Source organism: Lissotriton helveticus, chromosome 10 (assembly GCF_964261635.1).
Source record: "Lissotriton helveticus chromosome 10, aLisHel1.1, whole genome shotgun sequence".
In the NCBI taxonomy this organism is placed as follows: domain Eukaryota; kingdom Metazoa; phylum Chordata; class Amphibia; order Caudata; family Salamandridae; genus Lissotriton; species Lissotriton helveticus.
In genome coordinates, this window is record NC_136071.1 from 85,972,290 (window position 1) to 85,986,183 (window position 13,894).

The 13,894-nt window shown below is 43.6% G+C and overlaps 1 protein-coding gene across 5 annotated transcripts in view; it reads right to left on the minus strand.

Moving 5' to 3' along the window:
* Positions 1 to 13,894, minus strand: part of RBBP6 (RB binding protein 6, ubiquitin ligase) — a 418,994-nt gene that overhangs the window by 23,273 nt on the left and 381,827 nt on the right. For 3 of the 5 annotated variants that reach the window (XM_078664816.1, XM_078664818.1, XM_078664815.1), the window contains one exon: positions 11,004 to 12,863. In XM_078664816.1, the coding sequence (XP_078520942.1) occupies positions 11,004 to 12,863 (1,860 nt within the window). The remainder of the gene's footprint in view (positions 1 to 11,003; positions 12,864 to 13,894) is intronic. The other 2 variants (XM_078664819.1, XM_078664817.1) reach the window with 1 other exon arrangement.

Below are 13,894 nucleotides of genomic sequence, written 5' to 3' on the forward strand. Positions count from 1 at the left end.
ATAAGAGCTCTTTTGTCTCAGAGAGAGGTGGCCTTGAGTTCGGCCCGTGAAACTTTCGTGCTTCACATAGCGAACACCCGTACAGAGGTGCAGACCCTTTTCAATTCAGATTTGCCTTTCCATTTCAGCAAGATGGTTCGGACTATCTTTAACGCATCCTCCACAAAGGCCCTGGCGCACTTTTTTAAAGTTGTTACCAGTGGTCTCGTGACTTCATTTGAGAAAATCTTTGGAGTCATCCCTGCTTTCTTTCATTCTATTTTTTCCACTCTGCTTCGTGGATTGCCATTTTTACTTGCATTACCAGCGGACGCTCTTGTGCTTTTTTACATTTTTAAATATGGATGTCCCTCCTATGCAACCTCCCGCCCTGCAGCTGCTGACACTGTTCCGCAATCGCATGCTAGAATATTATGGCACAATGCCGTTGGCGATATTAAGCACGGCATATGGATTATCTTTTCGATTCTCCTACTTCACCTGTGTCAAGCCTGTATTTCACTGCCTGACCTGTGATTTCGATTGGGCCATTGATTTGTGTCTCTGCGGACCGGTTTCTCCTGACGTCGACTTTAATCAGCTGATGACTCCTATCATTACTCACGAGTTGGTTTGTCCTGGCGAAAGGATTATGGCTGTGGCATTGATGCATGGACTAATTGGTCCCTGGAATTTACTGGCGGCAACACAGTCTTTCTTGGAACAGAGCTTTCTTGAAAACCCACCGAGCTGTCCTCTGATGGTGATAGAGGATCCGGTGCTGGGAGAGCACGTATGTTCTTTTCTGCTTTTAAATTGGATGGCTGAACTGTTTTCGGATGAAGACGGTGACTTCCTATTGGAGGCTGTTGCAGCTTATTTTGCATACACAGTTATGTCATAGACCTTTTTCATGTTTGATATGCTGAGTACTAGCATTTCATTGACAATTCATTGATTTTTTGTCAAGTTTTTATTATTTACCTTGCCTATTGGCTTAAGACTCGATAAAGTACTTGGCTGTTTTATTTTTCTTTAGCATTAAATTTTCCTAGTTTTTAATGCTTTACCTTGCGGACCGTCCACATATAAACTTGCAATCTGCTCTCATGAGATGGCACTTCTATTATCTTATTCAGTTCGTTTCCGGATCATGGGGAGGTGTCATCTAGGTCCTGGATATCTTTACACCGTGTTAAGTTAGCATGGGCTCATTACCGGTTTAAACGCCATTTTTCCTTTTTTGCAACTTCTGCACACGACACTTAGTTGTTGCTTTAGCTTTCAACCTAGTAGTTCATCGTGGTTTACATGAGAATAATATGTTATTGCTCTACTATCTGCTTTGCTTGTTAAACTATATCTGTACAGCGAGTGCTAAAGTTTCAAGAACAACACGATACAGAATTGTTATGAGGTCTGATCTCCACGACTTCATACTCATAACATAAGTGCAACTTCTGCCAATTCTGGGCATGAGGCGGGTTTTATATTGCTTTGCCGAACACACATACACAACACTTGATGCGGTTCACATGAAGAGAGAGCTGGTGTATGCTGATGTGATTCCTTCAAATCTAAGACACTAAAGTATGGGCACGCCCTAAACCAACACAAAGAGACCTTCTTAGCAAATAATATAATATGTGTATTAGGGAGGGTGAGATATAAGCAGCCACGGGCCGTGGAGGGAGTTACGGTGAGGCAGGGAGGCGGGGAGGGGGAGAAGCAGGGTGGAGCCCTCTCCACCCTGCCCCTCCCCCTCCCCCTGCCCCACCGTAACTCCCTCCACGGCCCGCGGCTGCTTATAAGTGTTGCTAACTCTTATTCATTTACAGCATGTTAACATACTGTCACCATTCGCTTTTTATGTACTAGTAACTATGCTGGTAATTTTGCTACTGATAATATGTGTACTTGTATTATCTAAGATACTACGCCTGAGAAGACGGCATTAGTAAATAAACATTTCAAATACACATGTGTTCTTCTTAACTCCATGTTCTGGTTTCTAAGAAATATATAACGACCGACTGTTCATGAGTTCCACGTATCCTGAGGTACTATAAGTTCATATTCTGGATTGTCTAAACATTGAGAGTTTGTTATATCCAATGTGACACTGTACCTAGCTTGCTAAGGGGTTTTTGATTACTAAGGTGAGTTTTGGGACACCCTAATTCGCCGAGGTTCCAATCCTCTGTCCACAGTTCTGTGTGAGAACAGAAACCCTGCGACAGGGGCACCCCCGACCCTTGTTGGAGCTTCATCACACTTGCGATACAACTCCAGCAATGCGCCACCTTTACGGCACAGATACATCACGCATCTGTGCTGTTTTTGCCCCATGATGCGCCGCATTGTAAATGCAGCACACCATAGGTGACGGAACAGCGGCACAGAATGACTAACACATCCCTGGTGATGCGCCAGTCATCATAAATCTATCCCTATGCTTCTTATCTTGTTAGAGATGAACCGCCATATGTATCATCAAAGTTTTTTGCATTTCCTAAATAGCGAACTTTAAGTAATAAATAGCGATTCTTTACCATTCCTAGTTTGCGATGAGCTATTTGCTAATTACAAATTACCCATTCATTTCCTTCATTTCCATAGGGCGGTTGGACTCACTTTTAGCTCGAACGGCTGAATGGATTTCCACGAAACTTGGCAAAATTGTAGGGACTGGTAGCCCGATGTGCCTTTGCTATGTCTCAAGATATATGCTCCAGTGGTTTTTACGAAAATTAACTTTGAAAAATATATATTGGGCTACATTGGCCTATATATATGTTGGAGCCCAAATGTAGCCCAATGTAGCCCAATGAAGCCCAATGAAGCCCAATGTAGCCCAAAGATGGCCGCCAGAGACGAAAAAAAACAAAAGTAGCCCAAATATCAGCCAGATGTAGCCCAACTATAGCCCAGTGACAGAATGACCAATCAGCTTCGCAAACCTCCGTTACGCGAAGCGGAGCGCTGTTACAGATATATATCTTTTTTTGAACGTTAATTTCTCAAAATCCACTGGAGCACATATATTGAGACCTAGCAAAGGCACATCGGGCTACCAGTCCCTAATATTTTACCAAGTTTCGTGCAAATCCATTCAGCCGTTCGATTATTATTATTATTTTTTTTTTTTGCCCCGCGGGGCCCTTTTAAAACCTCCACATCAAACCTAGGGGGTCAGCGAGGATCTACTATTCCCCCTTATGGTCATTTGCCCCTTCGCTTTCGCCTCCTCTTGTCTCTCGATCCTACCGAGAGACAAGATGGCGGCCGCTACGGACTGTTTGGAATGTTGACAGACGCCGGAGAACCAATCAGCTTCGCTTCACAAAGCTCCGTTGCGCGAAAAGTACGCGTCCTGGAGCGCTGCCCGGTCCGCTGTTACAGATATATATCTTTTTTTAAACGTTAATTTCTCAAAATCCACTGTAGCACATATATTGAGACCTACAAAAGGCACATCGGGCTACCAGTCCCTACAATTTTGCCAAGTTTCGTGCAAATCCATTCAGCCGTTCGGGCTAAAAGTGAGGCCAACCGCCCTATGGAAAACTCAATGTTAAAAACACGTTTTGGGACCCCCCTTTTTTCTCGGCCCCCCCTTGACGAACCCCCCCCATATTTTCAAGGGCTGCTCAGAAACAAAATGTGCCATTTTCCTGAAAATTTCAGCCAATTCCGTCCACAAACGCCAAAGTTATTAGACATAGAATTTTCAAAAATCCCATAGAGAAAAAATCCTAACTATATATACCTACTGGCGACCGCCAGTAGGTAATATATATATATATATATATATATATATATATATATATAAAAGCTCAGAGTTAGCCACAGGTTAAGGATGCACTCATCCAGCAGCCCTTGCTTCAAACGGGTAAAGACATCTCCGCACCCGAGTCTGCAGCTTCTCATGTCACGATTAAAAGCCTGACGCGTTTCTGAGCCTACGCTCGTCTTCAGAGGCTCGACTTGAGTTAGACGCTTTGACACTCCCACTATTTAACCGCCCTCAGATGAGCGAACTTGTGTGAGTTGGAACGCACTGCCTTGTGGGACTTGTAGTTTGTGTCTCTTCCCTTTATGGGTGCGTGTTCTGCCATTTCATAGCCCTGGATGGGCCCCGGGATGCAGATGTCCATAGATCCCTTGGCTGCTGCTTCAGTTCGCTCATCTGAGGGCGGTTAAATAGTGGGAGTGTCAAAGCGCCCAGCCGTGAAGGGTGCACCCCCCCGCGGAAGATCCATGGGGGTCACGGGTCGGAAGTCGCCGAACCTGTTGTGAAGCAGCAGCCAAGGGATCTATGGACATCTGCATCCCGGGGCCCATTCAGGGCTATGAAATGGCAGAACACGCACCCATACAGGGAAGAGACACGAACTACAAGTCCCACAAGGCAGTGCGTTCCAACTCACACGAGTTCGCTCATCTGAGGGCGGTTAAATAGTGGGAGTGTCAAAGCGTCTAACTCAAGTCGAGCCTCTGAAGACAAGCGTAGGCTCAGAAACGCGTCAGGCTTTTAATCGAGACATGAGAAGCTGCAGACTGGGGTGCGGAGATGTCTTTACCCGTTTGAAGCAAGGGCTGCTGGATGAGTGCATCCTTAACCTGTGGGTAACTCGGAGCTTTCATTTGCACGCGGCAGCCCAGCCGCGAAGGGTGCACCCCCCCGCGGAAGATCCATGGGGGTCACGGGTCGGAAGTCGCCGAACCTGTTGTGAAGCAGCAGCCAAGGGATCTATGGACATCTGCATCCCGGGGCCCCCCATCCAGGGCTATGAAATGGCAGAACACGCACCCATACAGGGAAGAGACACAAACTACAAGTCCCACAAGGCAGTGCGTTCCAACTCACACGAGTTCGCTCATCTGAGGGCGGTTAAATAGTGGGAGTGTCAAAGCGTCTAACTCAAGTCGAGCCTCTGAAGACAAGCGTAGGCTCAGAAACGCGTCAGGCTTTTAATCGAGACATGAGAAGCTGCAGACTGGGGTGCGGAGATGTCTTTACCCGTTTGAAGCAAGGGCTGCTGGATGAGTGCATCCTTAACCTGTGGGTAACTCGGAGCTTTCATATATATATATATATATATATATATTCACTGAAAAAACCATAGGTTTCAGGTCATATATAGTTAGGAATTAGCATTTAAAAAACATTGAAATTGCTCCTATATAGTTAGTTGTACTAACTATATTTCGCGCACCCGCAATCCACTGCTGATGATGTCACATATTACATCATCCATGACATGGTCAGTGACATCACTGATGACATCACTGATGACATCTCAATTGACATCACTGATCACATCACTGATGATATAATTCATGTGATAATACGATGCACTTCTTCACACTCTAATATAACCTTTGATACACCCAGTGTTAAACACAGACTACCATTCTTGAAACCATTGACACACCAATACCAGTTACTACATACGCACACACTGATTGCTAGGTCTATACACACATCCAATCATTTACCCATAGAATCACTCATACATACAGTCACTCATCAATACAACACTATCATCTGCACTCAACCACCTATACAGACACTCACACTCTGCCACTCATCCATGGAATTACTCACACATCTAGTGAGTCATGCAAAGAATCAATCACACTTTCATTTCCTTAACTATACAGTTATACACACAACACCTTACTTATTCAAACATATACTAACACATACTTACTTTGTTATACAATTACTGATACAAGTACACAATGATCCATACAGCCACTCGCACAATCAGTGGTTCTTATGTATAGTCATTTATATATGCCAGCTACCCACACACACACACTCAGTCTCCCATACAAATACTTGGGCAAACAATCAATAACACATATAGACACTCATATAGCTACTGATCAACACATGCAGTTGCTTACACAACAACAGACATACTGATGCACACATTCAGACAGTTTAGTCACTAACCCATGCATTCAGTAAGACATTTAATCACTCATACATTCAGTCATGTACCTACTAAATCTTTCATCCAGACACTTATACATCCACTCATTCTTCAATATGTAAAACATATTTAAACTTTACAGAAACACACAGTCACTGGATGATGTCATTTGAGATGTCATCAGTGATGTCACTGACCATGTCATGAATGATGTAATATGTGACATCATCAGCAGTGGATTGCGGGTGCGCGAAATATAGTTAGTACAACTAACTATATAGGAGCAATTTCAATGGTTTTTTAAATGCTAATTCCTAACTATATATGACCTGAAACCTATGGTTTTTTCAGCGAATTTCAAAGGTTTTTTAAATGCTAATTCCTAACTATATAAGGCCTGAAACCTAAGGTTTTTTCAGTGAATTTGCAAGGTTTTTTAAATGCTTATACCTAACTATATAAGGCCTGAAACCTATGGTTTTTTCACTAAATTTCAAAGGTTTTTTAAATGCTAATTCCTAACTATATAAGGCCTGAAACCTATGGTTTTTTCAGTGAATTTGCAAGGTTCTTTAAATGCTAATTCCTAACTAAATAAGGCCTGAAACCTATGTTTTTTTCAGTGAATTTGCAAGGTTTTTAAAATACTAATTCTATTAGCGGATAACGTTTAAATATGTTAATATCCTTGTGGGACCACCTGAGCAGCCCTAGGGATCCGATTTTTGGACCGGAGCAGGATGCTCTCTGATTGTGCCGTATTTCTTGCCTTCTGCCCCCCTGATTGTGCCGTATTTCTTGCTTCTGCCCCCCTGATTGTGCCATATTTCTTGGCTTCTGCCCCCCTGATTGTGCCGTATTTCTTGCCTTCTGCACCCTGATTGTGCCATATTTCTTGCCTTCTGCACCCTGATTGTGCCGTATTTCTTGCCTTCTGCTCCCTGATTGTGCCGTATTTGTTGCCTTCTGCCCCCCTGATTGTGCCGTATTTGTTGCCTTCTGCCCCCCTGATTGTGCCATATTTCTTGGCTTCTGCCCCCCTGATTGTGCCGTATTTCTTGCCTTCTGCACCCGGATTGTGCCATATTTCTTGCCTTCTGCACCCTGATTGTGCCGTATTTCTTGCCTTCTGCTCCCTGATTGTGCCGTATTTCTTGCCTTCTGCCCCCCTGATTGTGCCGTATTTCTTGCTTCTGCCCCCCTGATTGTGCCATATTTCTTGGCTTCTGCCCCCCTGATTGTGCCGTATTTCTTGCCTTCTGCACCATGATTGTGCCATATTTCTTGCCTTCAGCACCCTGATTGTGCCGTATTTCTTGCCTTCTGCCCACTAATTGTGCCGTTTTTTCTTGCCTTCTGCCCCCTGATTGTGCCGTTTGTCGGGCCTTCTGTCCCCTGATTGTGCTGTTTTTCGTGCCCCTGCCCCCCTGATTGTATTATCTTTGCCAGTGTTTGTTCGCTGCTGGTATTGCCTTTGCCAGTGTTTGTTCGCTGCCGGTATTGCCTTTGCCTGTGTTTCTTTGCTGCCGTTATTGTCTTTGCCAGTGTTTGTTTGCTGCCGTTATTGTCTTTGCCAGTGCTTGTTCGCTGCTGGTATTATCTTTGCCAGAGCTGTGTGGGCTGTGTGGGCTGTGAGAGCTGTGAGGGCTGTGTGGGCTGTGTGGGCTGTGAGAGCTGTGAGAGCTGTGTGGGCTGTGTGGGCTGGCGGCGAGGATCGGGACAGCCTCGCTGGTAATTGCTGTAGCAAAAAGTTTCTTCACTCAAGAAGACGCCGCACACCACTTCAAATTGCGCTTAGTTTCTTTATTCTCCTGTAGGTTTGCCCCACCTACGCGTTTCGGACTTTACCAGTCCCTGGTCACGGTTTACAAACATTAGTCCTTTCTTTGTGTTGCATATTTATACTGTTTATACCACTCAGCACATTATGAAGCATTGTGGGAACAGTAGGCAAAACTAAGTTTTGCTATTACTAGCATTATCTCTGTGTTAGTTGGCCGGTGATTGGCGCTTTGTAATTATTCAGGATATTCACCAATGGGACTTGCCCATGGTCTATGCATGTATTGACGTTCAGTACGTCAAAAACCAATTAACGCTTTTACGTTTAACATTGGATTCATGCTGTAACAATAGGGACTGAGTGTCATTATGTTAATTGAGGCTGAGTGCCTTGGTTATTAAATCCCAAACGTACGTGCGTCAATCCCACAGCCCTCCCGCACAAAGAAAATCAAGAAATTTTTACTTATTCAAAAATATTTGCTTGCCATCACATGTGTCATAATAGTTCATATATAGGCCAGATCAAAAAGCCATATTCACTCATCCATTATTGTTCAAACATTGTCTTAGGTTAATAAAGCAGTGTGTTTTTGCTTTTGTCCCACAGTCATTTATTATCAGGATTGTTGCAGTGTTCAAAGATGTACATGCATCTACTCATCCCCGTTCAATCCCATCGGGGTTCTGGTTCGGAATCTGATTATTAATTTTGATTCTAGACGTCTTAGTTTGCTGATGCGACCTCTTTCATTTTCAAATATACTGGCATTGCAATGATAAATGAAAATGAAAGAGGCGGTGATCGCATCAGCAAACTAAGACGCATAGAATCAAAATGAATAATCAGACTCCGAACCAGAACCCCGATGGGATTGAACGGGGATGAGGAGATGCATGAGTGCAGACTGGAGCTCTACTGCAGGACTTGGGGCATACGAATTGAGGGGCCACCTGCATACTTTTGTATGATGCCCGATGGAGCTACCTCGTTAGCTATGGGGGAGATTGACTTTGGGCTCCCCCCTTTGACTATCACCTACCCAGCCGGACTTCGGACTAACGCACCCGCATCTTTCCTGAGCTTACCTTCCCGCTCCCACTTCCCCCAACCCTCCCCCCCTCCGCTCTTACTCTTTCCAGCTTCTGTCCTCTGCCCTCGCATGCCCCTGCCCTTGGTCCCCACCTTGTTTTTCTGTGAACCTCTTCCCTCGCGACTTGAGACTGAACTATTTTGTATGATGCCCGATGGAGCTACCTGGTTTTAGCTATAGGGGAGATGGGCCGTGGATTCCCTCCTTGGTCGGCACCTACCCAGTCGGTTTTTAGACAGACTTCCTTTCGTCTCTACGGTTGTCTCTTCCCTTATCCTCACTCTCTCTCCTCCCCTACCCCCCACTACTTTATCTCTCCTTTCTCTCCTCCCCTAATGTATTGCTGACTGTTCTATTTAATGTTTACTTGTTGTTCTTTTTCTGGTATATTGTCGAACCACATTGTTGCACTTCCTTTCGTCTCTCCTGTCGTCTCCTCCCGCATCCTCCCTCTATTTATGTCTCTCCTTCCCTCCTCTCTCAATGTATTGAGACCAAACTATTTTGTTTGATGCCCGATGGAGCTACCTGGTTTAGCTATAGGGGAGATGGGCCGTGGATTCCCTCCTTGGTCGTCACCTACCCAGTCGATCTTTAGACAGACTTCCTCTCGTCTCTAACGTTCTCTTCCCTTATCCTCACTTTCCCTCCTCCTCTACCCCCCACTACTTTCTCTCTCCTTTCTCTCCTCCCCTAATTGTATTGCTGATTGTTTGATATAATGTTTACTTGTTGATCTTTTCTGGTATATTGTTGACCCACATTGTTACACTTCATTTCGTCCCTCCTGTCGTCTCCTACTGCATCCTCCCTCTATATCTCTCCTTCTCTCCTCTCTTAATGTATTGCGACTGAACTATTTTGTCCGACGCCCGATGGAGCTACTTGGTTTAGCTATAGGGGAGATGGGCCGTGGATTCCCTCCTTGGTCGTCACCTACCCAGTAGGTCTTTAGGCAGACTTCTTTTCGTCTCTCCTTATTGTGTCTTCCCTAGCTCCTATCCTCTCTCCCCTGAATCGCTCCCTTTGTCTGCCCTGGGATCACAGCTTACTGGACTTTGGACGTTGCCTTGACTCTTCTACCGGTTTGTGTCCCCATCACCCTTTCCCACCTCTTCCCATGCTGTGTCTCTCACCCTCCCCTCCCCTGCCCTCATTATCTGTCTACTTCCCGGGCTCCAACCCCCCCTCCCCTGAATCTCTCACCTTGCCTGCTTTTCCCCTTTCGTATTTGTGCTTATTGTTTATCTTGACCTTACATGTAACTATGTTGCCATGCTCTAAGAACTGTGTAACCTTTGTAATGATGTAACCTGTAACTATGATCTGATGCTAATGTAAAGCGCTCTGATACCTCCGGGTCTAGTCAGCGCTATATAAAACTTTAAAAATAAATAAAGTAAAATTTAAAAAAAATATATCTATGAACGGCACCTGGCCTTTCAAATATATACCCTTAATGTACAACTCAAAGATAATGCTGCCAGCTGCCTTCTCTAAAGAACTGGCATTTGACAATTTCAAATAGGACAGCAGGGACGGCAGATTGACACTATCTTGGCCCGTGCAACACCACAAATTTGACACCCTGCCACAACCCTCCATGCCACCTAGAAACACTGCCCTGCAAATCACACTGATGTTTCGATTTCTTTCTGCAGCATTCCAGCTTAATGACCACTGAAACCGACTATGATCCTGTCAAATATAACTAATCTTATCCGCTGAACATGTTATGTACAATGGGTGTTTCTTGCTTTTTCTACATATGTCCATATCCATGGAAATTAATAAAGCTATAAAAAAATACTAATGGGAAAAGAGAATCAAGTAGCAGTAGAGGGTTAGATGACAACAGAAAAAGTCCAACAAAAAGTTCCTTTCTACACTATATAGCGCAAAACAGGGAACTCAGTATGTGCCTTGTATTTCGGAGAGAAATAGAAACCCACATGCTAAGGGAACCATTACCTTACCAGCTGCGCACAACTGAGGCTTTATCTGCATAAAAGGAAGTCTGACTGTTAAGAGCAACAAGTCCCTAACAAAGGCATGTAGGCACAAAGCAACCTAATGACGAGAGGTGGGAGAATGGTGAAAGCACAATACGTTGGAGCTGCCACAAAATCATCACAATATTAGACTGCAAGCCGTATTAAATTACTCAAAATGATCTACAAGAGCAATGCTACACAATTCTTACCTGGTGTAATCAACAAGTGTAGAGCCAAATCCATCGGTTGCTGTTACTTTACGTCTCATTTTTCCCTTTACTTTTTCTGGTTTGATCTTGATGGCAATTTCAGGTTTCTCACCAATTTCGTCAGGAGCTGGGAGATTTTCCATACTGACAATTTTTTTTCCTGTTTCACGGTTTAGCTTTATTTTTTTGCTAGTTGCGTTTACAGAGCTTTTATCATCCTCATGGCTGGTCGAGGGTTTCTCACCACTTGTTTCAAGTTTCACATTTGGTGGAGGTTTAATTGCCTCAATGATATCTTCTGATTTAATGGTTTTCATTGAACAATTTATTTCCTGGTCTATTAATTTCTCCTCAGCTTTCCTTTTTCTTTTTTCTGACTTGCTATCCAGTGTCTTAATTTTGTCCGGCTTAGTGTCTGCAGACTTGGTTCTGTCTACTTTTGGGTCTGTAGATCGTATTTTTTCCAGTTTGGGATCAACCAACTTGATTTTGTCCAGCTTAAGGTCAGCAGATTTGGCTTTTTCAGTTGATTTTTTTGATTTCTCATCTTTACTTAAAGACTTTTCTGTTTTTATATCTTTTGGCTGTTCTTTTTTAACCTTTTCCTCTTTGGATGGCCTGGTATCCTGATGGTCTTTCGATGTTTTAGGCTGGACTTTGCGAGTTACTGATGTTCCCTTCTCATCTTTGTGCGACAATAACGGTTTGGCATTTTCACTTTTGTGGTATTCCTCTTTTGGCCTTTTTAAAGGTGGCTCAGTACGAGGTGATTTTTCCCTCCCAACTTCTGTGTTCTTTTCCTGAGTTACTTTCAGTGGTTTAAAGGCATTTTCTTTCTTGGGGGTGTTACCTTCCGCTTTACGTTTTGTCTTTTCAGCTTTTGCCTTGATCTTCTCTTTTTTGTCTTTCTCTGCACTGAGCTTAAAAGAAATAGATTCTGCCTCCATGGGCTCATCTCGGACGGGAGTTGCGTCATCTTTACTTTGAGGAAAAAAATGAGATTCATTCTTTCCTTCATCACCAGCGCAATCTCTTGGCTTCCTGTGTACATCAGGCAGATCTGTACCACTCTCTGTGCCTTTTCGCTTCTTTCTATGCTTTTTGTGTCTATTACCTCTTCCATCTCCAGGTAGGTTCTCCATTTCCTCCTCTCTTAATTTCCGAACCTCTTTGACAGGATGGCTGTCTCTGTTGAGAGTTTTTTCTGGGTAATTCCCTCCAATATTACGACCTCGGTGAGGTGGAGCAGAAGGATAATCATCTCTGCGTCTGCTGTATGGAGAATTGTCTCGTCTGGACATTGGTGGAGCAAAACGGTTTGGAGAATAGTTTTCCCTATTGCCTGGAGATCTCTGTCTGGTCTGAGGGCATGGCACAGCACCCTTATAATCTTTGCAGAACTTCTCATACCATTCTCTGTAATTTCTTTCCCATTCTCTATATCTGTCCTTCTCCAATGCATCTCTAAACTCAGTCTGTCGCCCAGGGAAAGCTTTCAAATCATGAGGGTGAAGTTCTCTGTAGCGATTCAAATATTCCCTTTCATCTTCTGGTTGTTGGACAATACGCTTATTAGGAGAGGCAACTCTATTCACTGGTGATCTAGAGCGGGAACGGTATCTTCTGTAGGGAGGTGTTCGTGATCGTGAACGGTGATATCCATGAGACCTGGATCTAGAACGGTAAGTCCGACTTTTCGCCCGGCCAGTCCTCGGGTATGGAGGTGATCTTGAAAATGAGCGAGAACGGGAACGGCTAAAGGATCGAGAGTAAGAACGTGAGCGCGAAGAACCAGATCTCGATTTGGAGTAGGAATATGAACTTTTAGAGTAGGAGGAGCCACTATATGGCGATTTTGATCTTTAAAATAAAAAAAAAAGACAAGAATGGTGTAAGGACAATCACAAAATAGGCAGAGCACACTAAATTATACATGGTTTACAGACATTTTTCCAAAGATAGCTTTCCCTTCTCTGGATTCTATACTGAAAGACACTGGTGCAATCACTTCTCATTAGGTATTGAACACAACGCACCAAAATTCCAGCTACGCTGCACTACTCTAATACAACCAGTTGAATATTAGAGACAGCAACACATCCTTTGGAGAGAAAAAAAGAGAGTTTAATTTTTTTTTACATACAAGTAACCTCTACGTAAGAAGATCAAGTTACTTACCTGAAAAAACTTCTTCTGCCACATATTTTCTATAAAAACACATGCTTAGAATATTCCTTAATATCAGGCAGAGTAACACAGAACAACTTTTGAAAAATATTTTCTGCCTTTTAACCTCATTAGAGATCCACTTTGCAGCTGCCTTCAAGACAAACATATATTGTCATTGTGAATCCCTAAAGGCTCGGATGCTACTGTATTGACCTCCAATACATTTTATCGCAGGTAAAATTTTATTACGTTGTGACTGAAAGGATTGTAGGAGGGGAAATCCAGGCAAGACTAGTTTTAAAATAATCATTAGACTTGGCAGCAGTTCTTACAATTTTCAATAAGTTATTCCACTACATTTAGCAAATTGTTTGAAAAGGAAAATGCTACTTACCGAGTATGCATCTGTTTTTGGCATACAGAGCTGTAGAGTCATATGCTATGCACAGATCGCCATCTAGTGTTGGGTCTGGATGTTTGCACTTTGTTTTTCTTCGAAGAAGTCTTTCCAGTCACGAGGTAGGTGACTCCTCCTTTCGGTAATAGTACGCATGGGCATCGACTCCATTGTTAGATTGTTTTCCCGCAGAGGGTGATAATGGAGATAGTAAAAGGATATGTCCACGAATGCATGTATCTAAGCAAGATGTTACTGGTACAGGTATCCAGGGAGGCAGGTGGACTCTACAGCAGTTATCTCCGAAAGCGGTGGCTAATCTGTA